The 25607-nt window shown below is 42.6% G+C and overlaps 2 protein-coding genes across 2 annotated transcripts; one reads left to right on the top strand and one right to left on the bottom strand.

Moving 5' to 3' along the window:
- The first annotated feature begins 236 nt into the window (after positions 1-236).
- XI-I (myosin) lies at positions 237-18729 on the top strand. The gene is made up of 38 exons (XM_048680273.2): positions 237-592; positions 1688-1837; positions 2494-2639; positions 2716-2872; positions 3024-3082; positions 3388-3544; positions 4891-5040; positions 5190-5326; positions 6024-6170; positions 6242-6343; positions 6678-6735; positions 6864-6965; positions 8037-8074; positions 8159-8285; positions 8355-8528; positions 8703-8834; positions 10337-10446; positions 11189-11249; positions 11508-11685; positions 12083-12288; positions 12624-12743; positions 13351-13449; positions 13762-13983; positions 14588-14727; positions 14852-14939; positions 15109-15159; positions 15248-15334; positions 15492-15662; positions 15764-15910; positions 16388-16540; positions 16630-16761; positions 16868-16938; positions 17317-17416; positions 17650-17706; positions 17797-17853; positions 17934-18014; positions 18096-18178; positions 18322-18729. The coding sequence occupies exons 1-38, from the start codon at positions 470-472 to the stop codon at positions 18440-18442; spliced, it is 4494 nt and encodes a 1497-aa protein (XP_048536230.1). The 5' UTR covers positions 237-469; the 3' UTR covers positions 18443-18729.
- A 193-nt stretch (positions 18730-18922) lies between these two features.
- LOC125514901 (serine/threonine-protein kinase RIPK) lies at positions 18923-21635 on the bottom strand. Its single transcript, XM_048680274.2, has 3 exons — positions 20918-21635; positions 20701-20837; positions 18923-19834 (listed from the first exon to the last, which is right to left on the bottom strand). The coding sequence occupies exons 1-3, from the start codon at positions 21477-21479 to the stop codon at positions 19133-19135; spliced, it is 1401 nt and encodes a 466-aa protein (XP_048536231.1). The 5' UTR covers positions 21480-21635; the 3' UTR covers positions 18923-19132.
- Positions 21636-25607: the final 3972 nt, after the last annotated feature.

A 25607-nucleotide genomic window follows, 5' to 3' on the forward strand; every position in this document is an offset into this window, starting at 1 on the left:
CCTCCCCGTGGGTCCAGGCAGCCTCTCCCCACCCGAGAGGACAGCCTCTGCCCGTGGGCCCAGCCGCCGGCCCACCGCCTTGAAAGCGCCTGCCACGCACGCGGAAATGACGCATCCAGCCCTGGCCAGTTCAAATTCCGGTGCCACGTCCGCGAGGCACATTTTCAGAAACCACCCGGAAGAATTCAAGATTTCCACTCCTATAGCCTTTTCGTCCGCTAGTAGAAAGCGCACGGGAGGGAAGAAGCGCCAAGGCAAAGCAAAAATTTCGCCATGAGCCCACGAGTCCACCCTGCGGCGCTCTAGTCGGGGCTCCGATAAGCCACGCGCCGCTCACGCCCGGCGCCCGAACCGGCCCCGCCTCCCCCGCGCGCCTCGCGCTCGCCGCCGCCCGCGCCGCCGGCCTCCGCGGAGAGGGTCTGCCTAGGGCTGGGAGGGGCCCGGGGCGGCCCCCTAGGGTTTCGGCGGGATGAGCTACCGGAAGGGGTCCAAGGTCTGGGTCGAGGAGAAGGGGGAGGGCTGGGTGGAGGCCGAGGTTGTCGAGGCCAAGGACCGCAGCGCCGTCGTCGTGCTCACCAGCCAGCGGAAGAAGGTGCCGCGAATCCCTCCTCCTCCTCCTCCCCTGCCTCTGTCGCTGTCGCCCCCCATTCCGTGCGGTTGAAGTTTGCGCCGCGCCGTTTGGATATTTTTTTCCTCGTGGACGCGAGCGTGGCTGCGGATGTGGACACTGGTCACGTGGAACCGGTTTGCGTGCTGTTAGATTCGAGTCTGCCGGAGAGTGGTTTTGAGTTCCGGCGTTAGTTTGGTTCAGAGGATTGTTAAAAAAATTAGCCTACTATTCCTGTTTTTGAAATGGTTTGGAGTTGTTTTTGTGCAAATTACGCTGGTGAGGAGAAGCCAATTCAAATTGGCGGAAGTAGGCCCACTCTCGTGGGTATTTAATTTGAATCCGTAGCTTTGTCGGTACGACTTTGTACTGGGTCCTGAAAGTGCAGCGGATAATTCTAGTTGGAAATTTGGATTGTAGGTTGCAGCATTTACAGTTTATTGTATATTCGATCAGAATTTGAAATACTTTACTGTTTAGATTTGAATTTTGTTAGGAGTTGTTACTTGCCTGACTTATACTGTGGTAGAAATGGCTCCAAGCTTCAGTAAGAGTACTTTTGGATAATTGTATGGTCTTTTGAACACACGGAGTTCTGCAAGTTACCCTGGATTGCTAGTGCTGATCAATTTTGAATTTCGATGGCAGGGGATTGCATCAGTTGAGCATTATCTGTATGAGCTGCTTTTGAGTTATGCTGCTTGTTTGTTTTGATCTTATGCCTTTCTTTGTTTTGATTAGATTGTCCGACACGTTCACTTGTAGGTAACTTGGCCTTTTTAAATGTTTACCAAGAACATATAATGGGTACAAATTTGTGTAGCATTAGTTTCGAACCCCTCCTCTTAATGAGCTGTTTGGGGCTTGTACTTGGTTAGAATTTGAGTCCAGTCCACAGATAGATTATGTTACGCTATCTGCTACGTGGTGGATTTTAGTTTATACTATGATTTTTTGCTCAACACTTTTAACAGAATTTGAGAAGTATCTTTGAGATTTGTCTTCCTGTCTAACAAGTTTACAAAGACCTGGTTTTGGTTATTCTGATGGAAATTTATCTTTCTTTCTTTTTGTTATCAGATTTCAGTTTTACCGGAGAAATTGCTGCCTAGGGACACAGATGAAAATCTCGGTGGGGGCCATGTTGATGACATGACCAAACTGACCTATCTTAATGAACCGGGTGTTCTATACAATCTGAAGCGAAGATATGCATTGAATGAGATATATGTAAGTAGTTTACTAGCACTTCATTTATTTGATGGAAAGGACTTTTATCACGTGAATCTGGCACCTGCTAAATCCATTGAAACTAAAACTGAAATATATGCAGTATTAAAACTATAACACATAGGAAAAACGTCTCATCAAATTGGATACTTTGGAAGGTCATCTCTCATCTCGATGGTGTGTTTAAAAAAGGGCAGCCTGGTGCACGTAGCTCCCGCTTGTGCAGGGTCCGACCACTTCAGGTCTTTTGTATGCAGCCTTTCCTTGCATTTGTGCAAGAGGCTGTTTCCAGGACTCGAAACCGTGATCTCATGGTCACAAGGCAGCAGCTTTACCGCTGCGCCAAGGCTTTGCGGCAATTATATTTATCCAGTCATGGTAATGCTGAAACATGTTTCATGCATATACTACTATGTAATTCTATATGGAAAGATGCATAGGATGAAAGGCATTAACGTGTGTAAAATTGTGATGAATTACTTGGGACGAATCCTGTTCCTCCGATTTGTCAAGTTTAATCATTAACTATAATCTCTTCTGAGTCTTCTCTTCTTCATTCGTTGACATGACTTGGTAAATAGGTGCACTTCTGTTTTTCTGCTTCAGTTACGGGAGCCTTTGTATGACATCTTTTCCACTTGTCTTTATCGAGATAGACGTACACTGGAAGCATCTTGATTGCTGTTAATCCTTTCACGAGGCTGCCTCACCTGTACAACGAGTACATGATGGAGCAATATAAGGGTGTCCAGTTAGGGGAGTTGAGTCCGCATGTTTTTGCGGTTGCTGACGCATCATACAGGTGGGTGCTACATTCTGATTCAGTCATGACGACCTGTAAATATAATATACTGTTGACATTTATTAATGAAATGTAGGGCTATGCTGAATGATTCCATGAGCCAGTCAATCTTAGTTAGTGGTGAAAGCGGTGCTGGAAAGACTGAAACAACAAAGCTCATCATGCGGTATCTCACATATGTTGGTGGCAGAGCTGTTCTTGATGATCGATCAGTTGAGCAACAAGTTCTCGAAGTAAGTTTTACCCCACGTTATTTGCAGTGATTGCTGGAAACCATAGTCTTTCCATTGACCCATTCCATTTTTTGTTTTTGTGAAGTATTTGATTTCACAATGGGAATGTTGAAGGCGTTATCTTATAATGTTTTTATTTGTTTCTCTCCAGTCTAACCCACTTTTGGAGGCATTTGGGAATGCAAAAACAGTTAGAAATGACAACTCGAGGTGAGGCTTTACTCCCACAGTGCTTAGTACTGGGTCAGTTGTGTGCAATATTTCAGATGTGTTCTTCACTTAGAAAATACTCCCTCCGTTCCGAATTACTTGTCGCAGGTATGGATGTATCTAGATGTATTTTAGTTCTAGATACATCCATTTCTGCGACGAGTAATTTGGAACGGAGGGAGTAACTGATAACTGCCAAGTGGCAATAAGTTCGAGAACATTTCATGTCTTTACTATTTCGTAAAACTCAACCATTTAGAAGTTTCTTTATATAATATCACCTTATAATTCCGTCTTGGTTGCAGCCGGTTTGGAAAATTTGTTGAGATTCAGTTTGATACAAGTGGTAGAATATCCGGAGCTGCAATTAGGACTTATCTTCTGGAAAGATCTCGTGTTGTGCAAATTACTGATCCTGAAAGGAACTTTCATTGTTTTTATCAATTATGTGCATCGGGGAAGGTATGTGCACCAGTACCAACTATTGCAATTTGTTTACTTGTTACCTTCGTGTATGTTATATGAGTTCCACTGCTATGTAGCGTGGCTCTGAATTTTTTACGAAGTTGTTAAAGCCCACATATTTTTTACCGAAAAGTCAAGCCCACAATAATAACTAGTAATCGTGAACGTGCAATGCATGTTAATATTAGGCAGTATATTAATTGTATTACAAACTAATATTTGACAAGATCTTAATTGCACGCTGATATTACGTAGGATGTAACCAATTGGTTAGCGCTAGCATGGATATTGGGTATGCTATTAATGAGGGGAGGATTGTGCGAGGGAGGTCGTGGCTACGTGATTGGGGCAGGACGTGCGTGGGGCTGTGGCAGAACCTTGAATATTAGCCCTTGGATTGGATGGCAGACCATGGAAGCAATACCAGCTCTTAGATTTAGTTAGATGGATTAGATCGTGGGGTGTGAGTTGTTCTGGGTACACTAACTTTGGTGACTTTAGAAGAAATGGAACTCGGCCTTTTATAAGTAGTAGAGATTGAAGGGCATGAACTTCTATAGTCGTACTCAATTGCAAATTCATCCCTGGTTTCCTTGTTTCATGATTTATTGATTTAATGGTATATACTCACAAGACTGTTGGACTTGCAATCATTTGGTATTTCATTTGAGTATAGTGTTGCCAAGATATGCGTTTTTTGAACTAGCCAAATTCACAGTAATCAGAGGTTTAGATGTTTGGTGGGTTGAGAAGTATGGGAGTTGTATCTGTTCTGTATTATGATTTTTATCTATATAAATTCAAAAACCTGTTACTTCCACGGTATCCGTCAGATGTGTAATAGTGTCTATTGATACGGATTAAGTTAGGCTATCAATAATTTGATATCCTGACTTTTGGGCTATTTGTCTGACCTAACTTATGCAATTTATCTGGTGAAGAGAAGGATCATGCTGGAGATATGTAAAAAATGCTATTCTCATGGCCGTCTTTCCAAAATAAGTTCCATTTTATACTTTGACATGGTCATGATGTAGAATTGTGTCAATTGATTCTGATAGATATGGCTAATGACAGATGCTAATGTTACTTTCACGCGACTCATTGAAATTCTTCCCTAGTATATTTGTGGTCATTCAATATTCAATAAGCTTCATTGTGCGCATTTGGAGACAAAACTCCTATTCTAAGGATGGAAGTATTATAGAGTTTGTGTATACTAAATATGAATTGGATAGTATTCTAGAGTTCGTGTATACTGAATATTGTGCTGTCATCAATCAAAACACGTGTTGGAGCCATGCAGCTGTGAGGTTAATTTTGATCTTGCCTTGTTTCTGAAGGATGCGGAGTTATACAAGCTTGGGCACGCAAGCACTTTCCATTACTTGAATCAAAGCAAGACATATGAATTGGAAGGGATAAATAATGAAGATGAGTACTGGAAGACAAAAAGGGCAATGGATATTGTCGGAATCAGCAGAAGCGATCAGGTTTCTAACAGGACCTGTCCATATACAGATGTTATTTTGGAAATACGATACTATCCAAAAGCTTACTTTACAGTACTTATATTGAGTAGCTTTGCCTTCTTTAAGTAAGAAAATAAGAAATGAATGTGTATGCTGTACTTTATATACAGGATGCTATTTTTCGGACATTGGCAGCCATTCTCCATCTTGGCAATATTGAGTTTTCTCCGGGAAAGGATTCTGATTCGTCGAAAATTAAAGATTCAACATCAAATTTCCACCTCCAAATGACAGCTACACTACTCATGTATGAATTTATTTTTAGGCACATGTGTGCAACACATCTATTGTTTTCATAATCCTCATCTGTCTGTACTAATCATGGTCACAGAAAATTACATTGAGTCCTAAATTTGTTAACTGTTTAATTTAAATGACCTGTCCGTTGAGGTCATGGATGTAGATGAATTGGCCCCTAGTTTTTTGCCGACCAGCAGAGGATACTCTTTATATCCTATATTAGGGAATATCCAAATAGTTAAAACTCTTAGTTCTCATCATACGTGATGTATTTATATTCAATTGAATCGAATCTCCTTATCTGTGCTTGCATGTAAGTGGCATCTCTCTGGTAACTGTGCATAACATATATTCCTTGGTGAAGACTGAATCCACAATCAGTTTAGTTTATAATATTATAAACTACCTGCAATTGTTGTTTTAGCTCTCACACCAGTTCTGTAGAAGGTTGAATGAACCACAGTTTAATGAGAATGTGTCGAACGTTTGCATCAATGAATCTTGACGTATGCACAAATATATCTCATATTCCCTTCCATGCAATGTTCTATTACTTGCGTAACATTATTGGTTACTACCATGAATCTTATGCTTTTTGCGTAGCAGTAATCGTGTCATATTCTGGACCTGAAGGAAACTACCTTTATATATCTAACTTTTAATTAAAATCGTTGTTTATAGTATCACTTTGCTATTTGAATTAGGTGTGATCCAGATGTGTTGGTCTCATCTTTATGTACCCGGTCTATACACACCAATGAAGGAATAATTATAAAAGAATTAGATTGTGCTGCAGCAGCGGCTAATCGTGATGCTCTAGCAAAGACTGTATATGCAAGACTATTTGACTGGTATTTTCTCTCGGCCTTGTTCGATAAGTTTTGTATGCTTGCATATGGTAACACATTTTTTATGTTTTCAGGCTTGTTGAGAATATTAACAAGTCAATTGGTCAAGATGTTGATTCAAAGGCACAAATCGGTGTTTTGGATATCTATGGCTTTGAAAGCTTCAAACACAACAGGTCTTTAAATAGCCGAGCTGATATGAACGTTAATCACTTATATAGTATAGTTTGTTTGCTTTAAGCATTTTTTAACAGTTTGCCGATTTATGTGTATTTAAGATAATATTTATTGTCTGTTCTCATCTGACTGCCAACTTTTCACAGAATTATTATTTTGGTTCAGAATCTCTTTCTGCTTAGTTATTCTTTGTTTTGCACATATTATAACTATCTACTTTGGAAAATGTTGTTAAAAACATGCAATAATTAGCCACCAGCGGTCGCATTAAATATTGAATTTGCCCTCCTGTCTGGTTCTTAAATGGTATTCCTTTTTCATTTATGTCTGTAGCTTTGAGCAGTTTTGCATCAACTTTGCCAATGAAAAGCTTCAGCAACATTTTAATGAGGTATGTTCCAGTGCCAGAGGTAGAACGACGTCTCTTTAATGGATGACAAGTTGGCAACATACTGTGCCCTTGCATACTTAATTCACTTGTTTTCGTTAACATCAAATGCTACACGTGTGTTTCCTCAGCACGTATTCAAGATGGAGCAGGAGGAGTACAAAAGCGAGAAAATTAATTGGAGCTACATTGAATTCATTGACAATCAAGATATGTTGGATTTGATCGAAAAGGTTGTTTCATTGCCGTTACTAATTTTGGTTAATGAGAAGTGGTTGTTGTTCAATGCACATTTTATATTTTGATTTAGCGTGCTAGATTTCTTATTTTGTTGATTTTCTTATCATATTCTCAGTTTTAGGTGGTTAGATTATTACCTTGTGTTTAGTTGTTTGCACTTGGATTGAGTGACCTTTTTACAAGTTATTATGTCAAGTATTGAGTGACCTCTTTTATGCCTCGAGCATCAGTGTACTGACGATGTTTGGAAACTGAGTGTCGTTTGGTTGGATAGAAGTGCAAGTGTGCATGCTGCCCACCCATGTTCGAATCTTACCTTCCGCATGGCGCCTCAGGTTGTCTTCTTTCTATAAAAAGACACCAAGGGTCCCTGGTTGGTCTCACTTTTTTAATGTTACACACTGCCTGTTCGCTAATTGCAAGTATTGACCTGACATCAAATGTCCTCATCACCATCTAATTATATTGAAATCACTCATGGTACCCTCACTTCCCTGGTTTTAGGTTTGTGGTGATGGAAATAATCATCTATCTATCATGTAACACTTTTTGTGTACAGCATGCATTCCATCCTCCCAAGATTTTGGTGTGTTTATTTTTATTCTGGCCAATGAATGTTATCGGGGTTGAACTACGTAGGCTGTAAAGTCTTTGCTCATGGAATAAATAGCATCATTGATCATGTGGTCAATACCCGGTATAATGGATGATAATGCGAAGGTGACGTAAGTGTGTGTCACTGAAATGCCGCTGTTTCCTAAAGGGTTGTTAAATATATCCATTCTGCAAGCTGTTAATATCTGCAATATTATTACTAACCGGTGCAGGTAATAAATACAGAGTTTTTAATGTATAAAGTATAAACAGTATGTATGTTTTCGTTGGTAGTTGTGCATGCTTACGTTAGGCGTTGCTTTTTTTTGCATTCACTGGCCTTCAATAATTGATATTTCGAATGGATTGAAATACTGCTTTGCCATCATCTTTCTGCCCCTTGTTTGATCTGGATAACATGCTACGTTGTGCTCATCTGAGACTAATTCTATCATATATTCTCCAAACAGAAACCTATTGGAATTATTGCACTGCTGGATGAGGCTTGGTAAATACTTGGTTTTATTTATCCATGGAAGTTCTATACTTATACAAGCAAATTCCTATTCTGAGTTATCCTTTGATTTTGCAGTATGTTTCCAAAATCTACTCACGCAACCTTTGCATCAAAGATGTTCAGAAACTTGTCTTCCCATCCTAGGCTTGAGAAGACCAAGTTCTCAGAAACAGATTTTACCATCTCTCACTATGCTGGGAAGGTAAGCCACCAGCCAGATTATTTGATTAATTTGTCATGTGTTGACTATGATAGAATCCACTATTTGTAGGTTACGTATCAAACAGATTCTTTTCTGGAGAAGAACCGGGATTATATTGTTGCAGAGCACTGCAATCTTTTATCATCTTCAAGATGTTCACTTGTTTCTGGGCTTTTTAGTTCTTTGCCAGAAGAGTCATTGAGATCGTCGTACAAGTTCTCATCAGTTGCTTCCCGATTTAAGGTACCAATACAAAGCTCAATTGATTTTGTTTTAAGTTTGGCCTTTGTAATATGCGTATCTGCTATGACTTTCTTTTCATCTGGTTGCTATGCCTTGTCAATTTATGTGCACCAAGCTACAAGCCTTCAAAATTTTGACTCTTCTGACTGGTATGTTATATTCACTGTTTTATAGCAACAACTTCAAGCTCTCATGGAAACGCTGAGCTCGACAGAACCTCACTATGTACGCTGTGTGAAGCCTAATTCTGTTAATCGACCTCAGCTTTTTGAAAATCAAAGTGTCTTGCACCAACTTCGCTGTGGAGTAAGAATTTCCACCTTAAGCATAAATAGTGTATTTCTTTTGGTCTTTCTTCATTGTTTTTGTTATAAGTGCATCTTTCCACATAAAAATGTTGTAGCTGTTTGACGCCTGACTTAATGCTGATTATTTCTGCTTTAATTCATGGGTCACGCTACGCGTCCGCCGGCGGATAGCTAGAAAACATCCGCCGCTTTGCTGGCCGTTGGATGGACGCGGGGATGTCCATCCGATTAACCCGCCAACGCGGTGATGTCCATCCTATTAACCCACTCACAAGCGCCACCTCCTTTTTGCAACAAGGGCGGTGTTGCGGTACAAGTCCTGCAACAGGATGCTTGTTGCAAAACGTCCACACCGCTATTTACCTTTCTGATACTTTCTGATACACAGTTTGTGTTGCGGGTTTTTTTTTCAACTGAGGTCTTGTTTTAGATTTTTATTTATAACCGAGGTTTGTTGAAAAAATTGTCTTCATCCTTTTGTAACATATATTATGTTACAGGAGAAACTTCTGCAACATTGAAGTTGTTGCAGAAAAATTAGAGGGTCACAAGGAGTCACGCGCACATGTCACGTGGGGCACGTGTTGTACGAGTGAACATGTGTTGTGTTGCAGAATTTGTTTTTGAACGTGTTACGCGTCAGCCGATGAATTTTTTTTAAAGGATCCGTCAGGTTGTGAATCGTCAGATCCATTGTATCTTGTGACTTAATGTTGTCCTCATTTCTGAAACGGAGCAAGTTTCGTTTTGAAACAAGACTCCATTGTATCTCGTGGCTTAATGTTGTCCTCATTTCTGAAACAGAGGATGTGTTGTAAGTTTCGTTTTGTAACACAAGTCTTGTTGCAAAAATATTTGAAACAAGATTAGTGTTGCAAAAGTATTTTTTGTAGCAGAGGTCTTGTGCTATTTTTATTTTTTTACAACAAAGGTCTTGTTATGTATATTATTTGCAATACGTGTCTTGTTGGATATTTTTTTTTACGTCTCCACTTTTTTGCAACACCGGTATTGTTACGAAAGGTACTTTTGCAACACGGATGTTGTTGTAGAAAAATTACAGTAAAGATGTAGTCACGGGCCACACATGGGACACGCGTCACACGCTCCAGACGGTGGACGCGCGGTGTCGGATCAACCGGCTGTTCACAAGCTTTTCCCTTAATTCATACATTTTGCAATAGACGGATCAATCTTATGCCAAATTCTTTGTTACTGCTATGCCAACCTTTTCCAAACTCATTAGTTCATCTTGTAACTACATCATACCTGCATATGACTTGAGGAGGCCTACAATCTCAAGCATGTATCTGGAACCACATACGTGAGATCACTTAAAAGTTGACAATTATTTATCATTAAGTGATTGTGCTCTATAATGCCCTTTCAAGATATAGATCATGAGCCTACTTAAATGATGCTGTTTTACTACCATCTGTTGATACATGCATGATCTATTGGTGATATTTTCCCTAAGATTGTAATTTGGTGGTGGCGCAGGGTGTTTTAGAGGCTGTTCGCATTAGTCTTGCTGGCTATCCGACCAGAAGGACATATGCTGAATTTGTTGATCGGTTTGGAGTCCTAGTTCCTGAGTTGATGTTCGGAAGGTACCTAATATATGCACTATGCAACTAATTTGGTTCAAGTTGTTTGCTTCACAATGTGCAATGTTGGCTGCACCGCTTGGTAAACAATAAACTTCTCCTTTTGCGCTAAATGCTAATGGGGTTTGCGATCTTGACCCGAAGTACAGAACATGCGATTCATGTGGGCACATTTTTTGTAACAGAGTGTTTGTTCAACTGTTTTAGTTTGAACAGATTCTTTGTGCCTGTGCTGAATTTGATATAATTTTGCTTTGATAAACAACACCGTTTTGCTATCTGTGACTTTAGATGGCCATGTTCCTTAGGGACAATCTTTATCTTATGAGTTTAAATCTGTAATTTGTCGAAGACAATTGTTTTTTCTGGTAGTTAAGCCATTCGTGGTGCCATTTTGATACAATATGCCCTTGTCAGTTACAACTCATTGTAGGTGAAGCCAATTCTTGCATAGCTTCTGTTAATTTATTTTGTTTGTGGAATAATTCGGTGCTTTTATTATAGTCTATATGAATCAGCATGTGGCATAGGCAGATTAACTACTCCATGCCATCTCAAATGGCTGCCAACATGCTTGTTTGCTCGTCCCATGCTAAATTGCCAACTTTGATCTACATACTGTCTCATCATGTTAGTTATAGTGCCCACAAATTTAGTAGTTTATGAGAAGCCCTGTGAAAAAGAGGCGAGTTTATCTTTTTGCATAAATGAGTCAATTATTTGATAAATATGAACAATTATGCAGTCATGATGAAAGGGCGTTGACAGAGGCAGTTCTTGAAAAAATGAAGCTTAACAATTTTCAAGTAAGCTTCTAGCCTGATAATATTATATTATTTCCATTTCCTTATATTTTTATGATATTAATGATTAACATATTCATAGAGTCTGCCCATTATTCTTCATTTGTGCTTTTCTAATTGATTATGTAATTTCCAAAAAGTGCCCTTGCATTTTTCAGCACACTCTCATTCTGTTCCCTTTTGAAGTATCAATTGATAGTTTACTAATAAATCAGCTCAAGTTTAGAAAATAAGAATTTGACACTTTTGTTTACCTGATAGCTTGGTAGAAATAAGGTCTTCCTTAGAGCCGGTCAAATCGCGATACTAGATGTGCGTCGTGCTGAGGTTTTGGACAATGCTGCACGGCGCATTCAAAGTTGTTTCAGAACATTCGCCGCCCGCAAAGAGTTTGTGAAAACAAAGAAGGCTTCAATTTCAATACAAGCATATTGTAGAGGTAAATATGTGTCCTTCATCAATTGCTATGTTTATTATCTTGTACGGCGCCAACCTGCAATCTGAATTCAGATAAACATATACAGTTTCATGCAATCGGCTTAAATAGAAGAAACGATGTCCTAAGATATCAAACTTCATTGTGCACTTGCCACAGTGATAAATTTTTGTGACCACTGACTAGGCATAGAAATAGTTTGCTGGTATGTGTAGTTTTTTTATCTTTTTATTCTTGAATTTTTATAAGTAATTATGCTCCGTACTCTTGTGCCTAGTAAGTTCTTGGAATGCAAATTACAAGAATCTTATCCGTTAGGTCTGTAAGCATTTTGTATGAACTGTGTTATCTTGGTAATTGCTGGTACATCCTGATTGTTAATTTTCTAAGGATACTGCAGGTTGTTTTGCAAGGAAAATGTATAAGATCAGAAGAGAAACAGCGGCTGCCATAATTCTTCAGAAGCATGCAAGAAGGTTACTGTTACAGCGGAATTACCATGAAGCATGTTCAGCAGCTCTGCTCATCCAGTCTTGTATTCGAGGGTTTATTGCCCGCCGCTATTTCTCAGCCATCAGGGAGCAGAAGGCTGCGTTAGTGATACAGGTTCACCTCATCTTCCCCTCCCCACACCACAGACACATATGCACACTGTGCAAGAAAGCAAACATACTTAAAGCAAGTATACCATTTTAGTAGAAGATAACTTGATTATCTGGGGATAATTGCCATGCTAGCAAGCAATTAGTTGAAAATTTAACTCGTAAGATCCTCTACATTATAAGCATGTTAATTTTTTTTGGCCATCTACCTCTAGATTAATTGGAGTATTAGGAAGGTACTGGATGTTATACTGTAGTGATGTCATCACTTGCTTATAAGAGGTAACACTTTGTATTATTGAATTTATGTGACATGAGTTTCTTGTTGCCACTTTGTAGTCCTTCTGGAGAAAACGGAAGGTTGCCATGCTTTTCCAGCATTACAAGCAAGCCACTATAGCAATTCAGTGTGCTTGGAGACAAAAGCTTGCAAGAAGGGAGCTAAGGAAACTCAGAATGGTATTTTTCTGGTTGCAATTCTGTAATTTATTTATGGCCTAATAAATTAATTGGCATGTTTCTAGCAGTACTGAAAATAACATTGATTTGCTGTACCCAGCTTAAGTATTTTGAAGATCTGTTCTTTTCCTAAAACACCACGCCATTTCCTTTGTTATTGTCGATTCGTTTGAGGGAGCCACATATCAGCACCATGTCAAGCAGCGGCTGTGCGGTTTAGTCTGAAATCCTAATTAGACATGGCTAAGATCTTGAGGGCCAGGTTAAGTCCAAGAAGCGAGGGTCTTCTGAACGCTGTTTTCTTGTGAATTTTCATGTCTAAACTCGGTCACTTGAAGACAGGTGTATGACTTTGAGGAATGTGGGTAGGCTGGCTAAGTCGCTGAGGTTGAGAGGGAGCCTATCAGCTTTTCTGATTAATGTTGTTTATATTTAGAGCCGGTCCTCTTCCTAACAACCATATACACCTAAAAGAAAAGCATTCCAATCTAATGTTATCTCTGATTTCTTCTCTGAATATTACTGTCTGTAATTCCCGAGCTTGTGTAATGTCTTTGTTTTATTGGCGTCCATCGGGAGTATTCTTATGCTATGATTACTTCTTCAGACTGCAAATGAAGCTGGCGCACTCCGGGAGGCGAAGAATAAGCTTGAGAAAAAGTTGGATGATCTTACTTTAAGACTTACTCTGGAAAGGAGAATGCGGGTATGTTTTTCTCTGCCTTCATTGCTTTTGTGTTTAATGCGATTTCTTTATTTTGCATGTGCTACCCTGCATGTCGTAGACTTGAGACAGTTATGCTTGTTCCTGTCAGTATAAGGACAAATATTTTTCGCATATGCAATGCGTTGTTTTTCTGTACATTTCTGCTATGGTTGTTATCCTGCATTTGATGTTCTATGAATGTAAATAAGTCAGCAGGTGTGACAGTGTTCAGAGTTTGTGATAGTTTTCCTTTATTTTGGTTCCGATGATAGTGAATTTTTGCTCCTTGACGCATGGGTTTTTCAAATGTAGGCTGCTGGTGAGGAAACAAAGTTGGTGGAGATATCAAAGCGGGACAAAATAATCGAAACATTAAGCGCAGAATGTGCTGCAGCTAAATTATCTGCCCGGAGTGAACATGACAAAAATCTAATCCTCCAGAGGCAATTGGATGATTCTTTGAGAGAGATATCTATGTTGTGCAGTAACAAGATTCTGAAAGCAGAAGAAGAAAAGGAGAACTCTAATCTAAAGGTTTGAAGTCTCCTCAATTTTAATATGTTATCATAAATATGTTTGGTTTGCCTCCATTTTCAGTTTGCTTCTTAGGTTACTTCATGCATTCTTGTGAAATATTTCAAGTTCTCGATTACTTTCAGTTTGCTTCTTAGGTTACTTCATGCATTCTTGTGAAAAATTTCAAGTTCTCGAATATTTTAGTTACTTCATATGAACTAACTGGTGTACTTAATGCATTCTTGTGAAAAATTTCAAGTTCTTGAATACTTTAGCCACTGCATGATCTTAACTCGTACTCCCTCTGTTTGTTTTTATAAGAAGTTTCAGACAGCTTGCTTTGTACTGTTTTGGACAGTGTCATGTCTAAAACGTCTTATAAAAGTGAACAGAGGTAGTATTTTCTTTTCCATACATATCATGGTTCATTCATGGAACTACTATGGTTTTATGCTTTGCTGTTATAGTTCTTCCGTTAAATGTTCTATATGCTTTGCCATTTCCTCTTTTGAATATGAATTGTAGTGACCTTTTGGGACTTGTTAACTGATGCTAGCATTGATGCTTCTGCTGATTGTTAATTAGTTACTTCCGCTGAAGCAGTTCTCTCTTGCTTCCACAGAACATAGTCGAATCATTATCGGAGAAGAATTCATTATTGGAAACTGAACTTAGCACAGCTCGTAAAAATAGTGATGATACGATGGAGAAACTGAAAGATGTGGAGGGAAAATGCACCCGCCTCCAGCAAAATTTGGATAAGTATGTTTCCCCTTCCGCATATAAATAACCGCAGGATTCTGGAATGATCCATGCGTCTATGGTTTTTGAGCGTTATTTCTTTTGCTTAGTGTTAGTATCTAACAGTTAGCCTTCCTGCATTCAGATTGCAGGAGAAACTTACGAACTTGGAAAATGAGAATCATGTTCTAAGGCAAAAGGCATTTAGCATTACTCCAAAACCGCTGCCTGAGGTTCTTTCCTTTGTGCTCACTCTAATTTTCATGCCTTGTATTTGTCACACCACTATTTTGGTCCCAGCACCTCTATTTTTCTTAGTGGTATTTGTAATGGTAAGTTTGAGTACTAACCTAGCTGCATTGTCATTTTGGTTAGTTAACTGACTTGTTTCCCTGATTGCAGAAATTTGCTAACTCGATTAGTCTTACGAACAGCGAGCAGAAGCGCACATTTGTAAGATTTCTTTTGACTCAAGTTGGATACCTCCAGTGTTTTATACTCTTCTTCTAACTGCTTGAAACTGTGAAACGTAAAATTGTAGGAAACTCCACCAACAACAAAATATCTGTCTCCTGTTCAACATAGTACCGGGTCAAGGAGGGCAAGGTTGCCTGTTGAAAGGCATGAGGTGAATTCAGCACTGTTCTTAATCTGACTGTTCTTTTCATATGGAATTCAGTTGATGCCTTCAGAGATAAGATTGCTTATAGTTTGTTCAGGATTCTCTGGTATTCTTGTAAGAATTTAGTTCTGAGGTATTTTAGTGATGGTATTATTTCTTGCAGGGAAACCATGAAATCCTGTTAAGTTGCATAAAGGAAAATTTAGGGTTCAAGGATGGCAAACCAGTTGCTGCATGTATCATCTACAGATGCCTTCTACATTGGCGTGCTTTCGAATCAGAGAGGACTGCTATTTTTGATCATGTAATTGAAGCCATAAACGATGTTCTCAAGGTAAAATCGTTCGAAGCCCCCATTTGTTTTGCTATTCGCACCAGACATTTCATTTGTGGAAGCCAATAGGTTTAATATTCTTATTTTTGTTCCTATTCCAGGCAAAGGAAGCAGATGGTAGATTACCTTATTGGTTGTCCAATACTTCTGCACTGCTGTGCCTTCTGCAGAAGAATCTACGGTCAAACGGATTTTTTGGTACACCATCTCGCCGCTCTGCTGGAGGGCTAGGTGGGAAGTTGGCCCAAGTAAGGAACCGAGCTTGCCAGTCATTTTTGCTCTGAAAGCTAGTATATGCTGAAGAATCCTTTTGGAACTGAGTGTTATTTGGGTATGGTCACAGTTATGCAAGAATATACTCCCTCCGTTCCTAAATATTTGTCTTTCTAGAGATTTCTACAAGTGACTACATACAGAGCAAAATGAGTGAATCTACACTCCAAAATATGTCTATATACATCCGTATGTGATAGTCCATTTGAAATCTCTAAAAAAACAAATTTTTAGGAACGGAGGGAGTAGATTACATATAATTTGCAAAATCATGGGTACGCTTTCTTAATTTACACATGGAAACATAGATATCAAGTGCTGCATAACCACAGCCATAAATATTGTAAATGTTAGCACTACTAAACTAGTCAATCTTTGTAGTTTTTCTTGCAAATCTCTGTAAAATAGAATAGCAATGTTCTTTCTCCCTGACACTGAGATTGCTTCAATAGCTTGCAGGGCGTGGTGATACTGCACAAGTGGATGCTAGGTATCCAGCCATACTATTCAAACAGCAGCTAACAGCATGTGTCGAAAAGATCTTTGGGCAACTAAGGGATAATCTAAAAAAGGAAATATCACCTCTTCTCAGTCTTTGCATTCAGGTATATACCTTCCTCTCTTTTGTGATTTGATTACAGACAGCATTGTACAACTGGATCATTTTTGTATCCTTTGAAAAATTGTACGTCAGGCTCCAAAATCAACACGACCTGGAAAAGCTCCCAAAGCACCAGGGGTTGGTGCTCAACAGCCATCGAACTCCCATTGGGACAACATTGTCAGTTTCCTAAATTTGCTTATGGATACTCTGCGTGAAAATCATGTAAGCCTGTCATTTAACTCTTCTTATTTTGGCACAACTCTCCACTAGAAAGGATTTGATAGCTTTATCCAAGTGATTCTAGTAACCTTATATGTTTGTGCTGCAGGTGCCATCGTTCTTTATACGTAAGCTGATCACTCAGTTATTCTCCTTCGTCAACATACAACTTTTCAACAGGTAGTTCCTTCTATTAGAATTTGAAGTACTTGGTATCTGTGTCTTAATAATATGCAAGCAACAAATATGATAGCCAGTGCCATGTGTTGCAACAGTGATCCCCTAAGATTAGTTGCCAAACAATACAACTCTTCAATGAATGGTAAAATCTTGTTCCTTTTATTTGCGAATAGATCACTGTAGCTAGAATTCTGGGTTGAGGAAAGGGTCTATTATATGTGACGGAACAAATAGGATTCTTTGGGTTAAAAAATTGTAGGTAATGGGACACTGACACTTCAGAAAATGCTTTGTTAGTATGGTACAGATAAGGGACCAGTAGAATAATGAGATTCTACTTCACTTTTAGTCATACTAACAAATTTTTTGTGCCATCAGTCTTCTTCTTCGGCGTGAATGTTGTACATTCTCCAATGGAGAATATGTTAAAGCTGGACTGTCATTGCTGGAGAAATGGATTACTGATGTCTCTGAGGAGGTAAGTTGTACTAGTTCTACATTCTGCTTGTCTGGTTGGCCTATAATTCAGGAAGTGGACTACAGAAACCCTGACAATCTGGTTCCGCTCGTTTAATGTCCAATAATATTGTTCCAATTTACCTGTTATATCTCGTCTTTTAGAAAAAGTAACACTTGGAAATTATCACTTTCTGTGTGGCTACTTATTTTCTCTTCTGTTCTTCACAAACTTATTATCTGTTTTACTTTCAGTTTGCAGGAACTTCTTGGCATGAGCTTAATTATATTAGACAAGCTGTCGGATTTTTGGTAATTGCTTGTGCAAGACGCAATATCTCCATGTCATTTCTGTTGCATCTTCTACACCTTGGGGTATTTCTCACTTATTACATACTGTAGGTTATACACCAAAAAAGGAAGAAGACACTTGAGGAGATCAGTCAAGATCTCTGCCCGGTAAGACTGTGTACAGCTTCTGTTTTTGCAGTTAGCCATCATTTTGTTGCAGACTATAATCAGCCCCTTTTCACGTGTAGTCCTTGAGCCTTAGGCAAATCTACAGGATATGCTCAATGTACTGGGACGACAAGTACAATACCCAGGGAATATCAAATGAGGTGTGCACTTTTAGCTTTGGACCTTCCGTCTTTCAGATTTTGTCTTGTGTTATTTTTTTTGAAAATGTTATGATTTTACAGGTCGTTTCTGCAATGCGGGAGATGGTCAACAAAGATACTCAGAACCTCGCGTCAAATTCCTTTTTGTTGGATGACGATTTAAGGTAGCTATAATTTTCTTGGTAGTTACCGCTTAACACACTGTAGAAAATGCTCCTTTCAAAGTTTCATGTTTTGTTTGTAGAGTGTGGAGTATGTTTATGTGGTTGCCGATTTTGCACTTACATTTTATGCTTGTTTGGTGCAGCATACCATTTTCGACCGAGGATTTATCGATCGCCATCCCAGCGATAGACTATGCGGATGTGGAGCTGCCGGAATCTCTTCATCACTATCCATCTGCGCAGTTTCTACTGACGGCATCATGACCCACTCCCTGTGTAATAGAACAACAAGGAGGTTTGGGCTGCCGTGAAGATCAGTTAGTCCCCAGATTTTTATGGGGTTGCACCCCTTCAGCAATGTTGTACTGTTGTTTAGTTTTCTAGGGCAAATTTGATCTAGGGTGGAAGGGGGTGGTAGGTATGCAGTTCCAAAGCAACAATTGTTGCTAGACGCCGAACGGCCCTGGCTTCGTGGGTGTCCAGTTGTCTTGGCTATCTATGTTGTACAAAGAATACTGTAGAAATGCGAAGCAGTTGCCCGAAATTGATTACATCTGTGGCAAAATGTCCTGTTTGGTGCAGAACATGTTTCGCGTTCGTAACCTGATGCGTTCTAATCTCTGCAAAAGTGATGGTAGTTGAAAGCATTAGCAATGGGAGTGGTTGAACTTGTTTTAGTAACTGTACCAAACAATATGCTGCAGATGATTCGTTTTAAAAAAAAGGAACGTCTCGGATAGCAAATGAAGAAAGAACGCCATCTTTTTGGCCTGGAAAAAAATTCTGTACTAACACCTTTTGCTCTTGTGTGATGCAAATACATCACCAAGAAAAGAAAGTAAAATTAATCAACCAACAGATTACGCATCCTGGTTCTTTCAATTATGTACACTTTGAACAATTTGGACAAAAAAAGATCTCAAGCACACACGAACACACGCGTGGCATCGTTGCTCACGCCCCTCTGTCCCTTCTCTGCCTCGGCGAGCCCCGGCTCTCGTTCCCTGCCGCCACCGAGCTCGCGTACTTCGGCGCCGCGCTCTCGGCGTGCACGGCCGAGCGCTGGCACTTCTTCCTGGCCGCGGCCGCCGAAGCGCTAGCGCCGCCGTCCTTGGCCTCCTCGCCGGCCTCCGCAGCCTCATCGGCCTTGTCCGCGACGACCTTGGCCACCGGCGACGGCTCTGACGGCGCGGTGTAGACGAACAGCCCGGCGGGCACGTCGCGGGACATGCGCATGAGCGGCTCGAGCGAGTCGACGACCTCGCGCATGGTGGGGCGGTTCTTGGGCACGCTGTGCAGGCAGTTGTACGCCACCGTGGCGGCCTTGGCGGCGGCCTCGGCGGAGTAGCTGCCCTCGAGGCTCGGGTCCATGACGCGGTGCAGCCGGTCGGGGCGGCGCAGGTAGGGCCGGGCCCAGTCGACGAGGTTCTGCTCGCGGCCGCGGCGGCGCTTGTCGACGCTCCGGCGGCCCGTGAGCAGCTCCAGCAGCACCACGCCGAAGCTGTACACGTCGCTCCTCGCCGTGAGGTGGCCCGTGAGGATGTACTCCGGCGCCGCGTAGCCGTGCGTGCCCATCACCCGGGTGGACACGTGCGTGTCGTCCCCCGACGGGCCCTCCTTGGCCAGCCCGAAGTCTGACAGCTTCGCCGTGTAGTCCTGCGATAACATAGGCACACACACAGTCAGAATCACCGGTCGATCGACGTGTACTGGTTAACAGTAATATACACGTGAAATGTATGCACGGTTGTTTTGGTGGATGTGTACCGAACTGTTTGTGTGGTATTTTGACATTTGTACTACCTGGTTATCTTATCTGGGGTGTCAAGTAAGGTGGCTGGGTTAGGTGATCATACTAGATGTATGCTGTGGGTGTGGTTGATTTAGACAGGTGCGACTACGTTGGCCGGCTAGCTCCTACAGGCTACAGCTTGTGCGTTCTAGCTGGTGCTAATATAGCCTACTCCCTCTTCGTGTTCTTGTGCGTTCTAGCTGGTGCTAATATAGCCTAGCCTAGGAGAATTGATTAAGAACACGAAGAGGCCAATTTTGTATTATCCTCGAGGGCACGTTTCTCACAATGACAGGGACATTTATGCTTGTCTGATCCCGTCCGAGGCATAGACAACTGAGATAATTCAACCGGGAAAAAAGGCTACTGGTTATACGCATATTCAAATTTGTGGTTGTTAGTGGCTAACAGTAATTAAGTATTTACACTACTAATTAATAGAGGTTAAGTCCATGGCTTTGCCCGTTCAACGGATCAAAGTCTCCGCGAGATCATCATTAGAGAAATATAAACCGACAGAGATCGGCCAACCAGCTGGTTTTAAAACGTGCTGGCACGTACGCCCGCAGAAATGGGATACGGAGACGGTCGTCATATCAAATCGTATGTGCAGAGGCGCGCCGACGAACTAGTCGTGTGTCCGTGTACATACACAGGAAACGGAGGTATGAACGTGAACGGGATATGACATGCCCGCCGGAGTTGGTAGGGATGACGGAGTGCTACTCACCGATTCGAGCAGGATGTTGGAGGCCTTGAAGTCCCGGTAGATGACCGGCGTCTCCGCCTCGTGCAGGAACGCCAGCCCCTTGGCCGCCCCCACCGCGATCTTCAGCCTCGTCGCCCACGGCAAGCTCGCCAGCAGATCTGCAAGACAAATCATCCAAGATCAGTAACCATGTCGGCGTGATCAATCGGCGAAGAACTGTATGTGGACGAATTCTTACTCTTGAAGAGGTGGTGCTCGAGGCTGCCCCGGGCCATGTACTCGTAGACGAGCATGCGGTGGTGCTCCTGGTAGCAATAGCCGACGAGCTTCACCAGGTGCGGGTGGCTGAGCTGCATGCCGAGGTAGACGACCTCGGCGAGCCACTCGCGGTGGCCCTGGGGGCCCTCGGCGTCCAGGTACTTGACGGCCACGTGCTGCGGCTGCATCCCCGGCACCACCTTGTCGTCGAGGAAGCCCTTGTAGACCGGCCCGAACCCGCCCTCGCCGATGAAGTGGCTGCCGGAGAAGTTGCGCGTGGCGGCCCGCAGCTCGGCGACGGTGAAGGCGTGCATCCCCGACGAGGCCAGCGTGCGGGACAGGTCGTCGAAGGAGAGCGTCCGCAGCCGCGCCGTCGCGCTCGGCGCCCGCCGCATCGACTTCTTCTTGGTTTTCTTGGCCGATGGCCTCGGCGGCGCCGTGGCCTTGGCCGTGGCCGTGGTCGCCTCGTCGCCGTCTGCCACCGCCGCCGGGTCCGTGGCGCCGCCGCGCGGGTAGAAGCAGCCCTTCAGGAACGCCCTCATGGTGCTGGCGATGCGGCGATCGACGGAGGTCGAGTGCTTCCTTGGCGATCGAGTGAAACGAACTGATTCCGTTCGTTCTTGGAATGGAATGGGGATTGGGAGTGGATGATGATGGGCTGACGAGATGGGTCGAGGTGCGGTGTGGAGGGTGGGTGGGGCGCGTGCGCGTATATATAGCGGGGTGGTGGGTTGGTCGGATGGCGCCATGGATGGATCGGGTCGTGGTCACGGGGGGAGGGGTAGCCCAGGCGCGGGTGTAAACGGAAGGGTCCGACGGTTTGACCTGGCCGGAGCAACGCGGCGCGGTAAATCGAATCTGCGTGGGTTGCGCGGCCGGTAACGTTGATGGTGAGATTGCTCCGGCGAGTTGGGCATTGTGTGTGGGTTAGAGGTGAATGCGACTAGCTCGATCGCTAGCTGTAGGGAAAAATGATCCGGAACGCAGCTGGCCGCTGGCCGGCGTCTGACGTGTGTACGTATGACAAGGACGCGTGTGGACTCTAGCTCGTGTACTTCTTGGCTGTGCAAGTATAGTGCAGTTTCGTGGTCGAAATATGTACAATCGGTCAGTGCGTATGACAAGGATGTACGTACGTACGTGTCGCGCTGTGATGCACACTATAGCCATTTTTACCACCTGCTACTCCTGTTGTTTTGCTGATAGCATACGCTTCTTTTTCACCACTGCAACTTCGGATGGCTGCTGAGGTAACTGGTAACGTCAGTTCAACGGAGCCGTTGAGGAAGGGCCACCTTTAGGCTATAGCTGCATTTGAGACGGAGAAATCAACAGTTTAATACGAGTACTTTGATGATGATGATGGAAGAAAATGGCCGCGTAGTTACGTGTCGCCGTCAGGGTGCGGGTGGGAACTCTCGCGGGTGCCTCTCGCTTTTGTAAAGGGAGCGTTTGGCCGGCTACAAAATATTGCTAGCTAGCTCTGCGTCGTCGTCTCATGGCCATGGTAAGATGGCGACGCACCCACCCACCATTCTCAAGAGGCTTCTATGGCTGACAAGACCAGTTCGCGCCCGCGTACGTACGTAGGAACGTTTATGTTCTTAATTAATTCTCAGCGACTACCGGGATTTTGACAACATAAAGAGCGGAATGGGACTTAATTAGGTATTAAAGTTGTACTGACACTCCCCTGATCATGTCATCACTTGGCTGTTAAGAACCCATCTAGGGTTTCTTTCTCCCTCCTCTATCCCTTGATGGTCAGGGTAAACTTTTTCCTCCAAGCTTCGCCGGTGAGCCTGTGGATTTGCCCCCCCTCCCCCCCCCCCCTCTGCCTGTCGTTCCGGCGGGCGGTGACGGGGAGAGGAATCCCAGTGCCTCCATTCCAGTTAGTAGTTTAGGTTAGAATTTTTTTATCCTCACAGGTGCAGCGCTCGAGCGGATGGCAGCGCTTTTTCTTCGAGTTTGCCTTCTGGGCTCCAATCCTTCTCGAATTCGTCCATCTGGAAGTAGTTGACGGAGCTCTGACGTAGATTCCTGTCGCTTCCTTGTGACGGTGAGGTTAGGGTTTCTCATCATGTGTCGAACTTTGGTGTCAGGTGTGTCAGATGTATTCAGGAGTTCAACGACGACGACTGCGGCTCCAGGGCGCTGGTCTTTAGGGCACGCGCGCGAAGACTTTCCGACTGTCATCGACAAGGTCAAGCCGGCTCCAGTATGGGAGCGGCGACAACGGCGTGTCGGCGGCTTATTCTGACGGCACCGGTGGTCGTTCGATGGTCTCGGAATCTCCATGTAAATTTTATTATGTTTGAGATGCTTTGTACTTCCAGTGAACTTTGATAATAGATCTGGATCATTTTTATGGAGAAAAGCATTAAAATTGTATTAAAATCAAGTAGTGTTACTATTTATCAACCAGAGTGCAAAATAAGTTATTCTTCACCCAAGGTAATCTTACGATCGCTTTCTAAATAAATTACATTTAGAATATAAATAGTTGCATGCATATTGATTCAATATGTAAAATTTTGTATAAAAAAACAAAAAATGTAGGTTATAAGACCAGAAAAATCACATTTTATGTATGTTTTACACTATGTTTTTATATTCGTAATTTTACGTAACATAACATATTTTTTACGGCGAGTACATATTTTCTTACGTTCTCTTTTTATGTATGAAATAAGACATAATTTACGAAACATAAAAATACGGTGCATTGATGTCAAAATAGAGAGGTGACGAATAGCGTGACCCTAAAATCGAGATACTTATTTTTGAGTCGGAGAAAGTAGTATGTATGGTTCTGTTCAAACTTTGCTTTCCTAGGCCCAGCTGATTAGCTTTAGTAGTAGGAGGCGGCGGCTTTAGCTCGCTACTAGCTCTTCTATCGTTTTGCACCAGGATGCCTTTTTTATGCTTTCTCTTCTGTTGTGTTCTGATAGTGGAACCTGACCTTTTTTTTTGAGATCGTAAGGAGAGAAAATGTTATCGTGTGGTGCGTGTGTGTGGACCTGGCAGTTGATTAACTTTGCAGCATGATCCTTATTCCTTCCTTTCCCTTGGACTGCAATGAATTAAGCACATGTATGTACAGCCCGATCAGTCGATCAGATGGTAGCTCCTACTAGCTAGTACTACCAGTGTAGACGAAACCCGGGCTTGACAAATTATTAACTTAAGCACACACGTCATTTTGTCAAAGGGCGGTACATTATATTGCTGCGGAAGGCCGGGCGAAAGCGCAGAACCTTCGTTGCCTCGTTCGACCGGACTATGCGTGCTTGTTGTCGGAGATCAACGGTCTCGTTGCCCGAAAGCAGATGGATTTACGCACGTTTGGGTAGGACTCTCCTGCTCCAGCAGAGCACGTACGCGGCAAGCAATATGCATGCATGCATGCGGCGACGACGTGGCACTATGCATGCAAATGCAATACGCGTGCGTGACGTAAAGTACATCCCAAAGGGAAGGGAACCGTCCGTCCATTGATTGACTCCCAAGAAAAGGCAGCTAGCTGCTCTCTCTTGGTCAGATTAATTTTGCTTTTTGCATTTTTTGAAGAAAAAAGAGCTTTTACCCCGGCCCGAATGCGATCATTTCCATGAAACTGAGTAAGCAAAACATATCTATGATTACTTAGCGTGCTAGATAAAGCTCAATTGCATGTCCGGCCGGACTTGTCAAAGATTTGAATGTGTCTTTCGATTGGTCTTTCTCTGTTCTAGCAGCAACTGTTCTAGTAGCACCTTCGAAATTTAGATCCAGTGCGCACGCAAAGATTTGCCTTTTCGGGTCATGCAACTTTTCATCGCCCGATCGATTTGGTATGTTCTACCGCGTCGTAGTACTACTAGTTGTTCCCTCGAAACAAACAAGTCAAAGGACCCTTCTAATTAACTACCGAGACGAGACGAGAAGCGACCAATTCATTCACATGTACACGTCTTTTAATTTGCCAGGCAACCGATCGATCGCTCGAGGTAAACACAAGGCGCGAGTGCCACTGTTCTTTCTCGCAGCGTCAAACAATCAATTATGAATGAACTACTCCATCCGTTCCAAAATATAAAACGTTTTCAACACTATGGTAATTATCAAAAAACGTTTTACATTTTGAAAAGTGTTAGAGAACATCTTACACTTTGGAACGAAGGAAGTAGTAAACAAAGTCGCAAATCAAAATGAACTTAACACCACTAGTACAGCTTGTTTATTTGAGCCACAAGCATACAACTCGATCGAAGAGGCCGGCCGCATTAGTTAGCAGTGGATGGCAAGGGCATATTAAAACAGACAATTATAGGAGAGACTGATAAACGGAAGGGTCCGACGGTTTGATCTGGCCGGAGCAACGCGGCGCGGTGAAACGGATCTGCGTGGTTTGCGCGGCCGGTGACGTTGATGGTGAGATTGCTCATTGCTCCGGCGAGTTGGGTATTGTGTGCTGGCTTGGGTTAAAGGTGAATGCGACTAGCCCGCTAGCTGTAGGAAAAAATGATCCGGAATGCAGCTGGCCGCTGGCCGGCATCCGACGTGTGTACGTAACGACAATGACGCATGTGGACTCTAGCTCGCGTGCTTCGCTGCAAGAGTGTATGTGCTGCAATTTTCTTGCCGGCATACAGTTTTCCCGGCCAGTGCGCATGACAAGGATGTTTGTA

The sequence above is a fragment of the Triticum urartu genome, chromosome 6A (assembly GCF_056163025.1).
Source record: "Triticum urartu cultivar PI428250 chromosome 6A, HENAU_Tu73, whole genome shotgun sequence".
Taxonomy (NCBI): Eukaryota; Viridiplantae; Streptophyta; class Magnoliopsida; order Poales; family Poaceae; genus Triticum; species Triticum urartu.

What these genes read in the sequence shown, in the direction of transcription:
- LOC125514901 (XM_048680274.2), bottom strand. Translation starts at nt 21,479, where the DNA reads ATGAGGGCGTTCCTGAAGGGCTGCTTCTACCCGCGCGGCGGCGCCACG. An exon ending in CGAGCACCACCTCTTCAAGA is followed by an intron (nt 20,838 to 20,917) that starts GTAAGAATTCGT and finishes TTTGTCTTGCAG; the next exon opens with ATCTGCTGGCGAGCTTGCCG. An exon ending in CCAACATCCTGCTCGAATCG is followed by an intron (nt 19,835 to 20,700) that starts GTGAGTAGCACT and finishes ATGTTATCGCAG; the next exon opens with GACTACACGGCGAAGCTGTC.
- XI-I (XM_048680273.2), top strand. Translation starts at nt 470, where the DNA reads ATGAGCTACCGGAAGGGGTCCAAGGTCTGGGTCGAGGAGAAGGGGGAG. An exon ending in AACATACAACTTTTCAACAG is followed by an intron (nt 16,939 to 17,316) that starts GTAGTTCCTTCT and finishes TTGTGCCATCAG; the next exon opens with TCTTCTTCTTCGGCGTGAAT. An exon ending in TTACTGATGTCTCTGAGGAG is followed by an intron (nt 17,417 to 17,649) that starts GTAAGTTGTACT and finishes TTTTACTTTCAG; the next exon opens with TTTGCAGGAACTTCTTGGCA.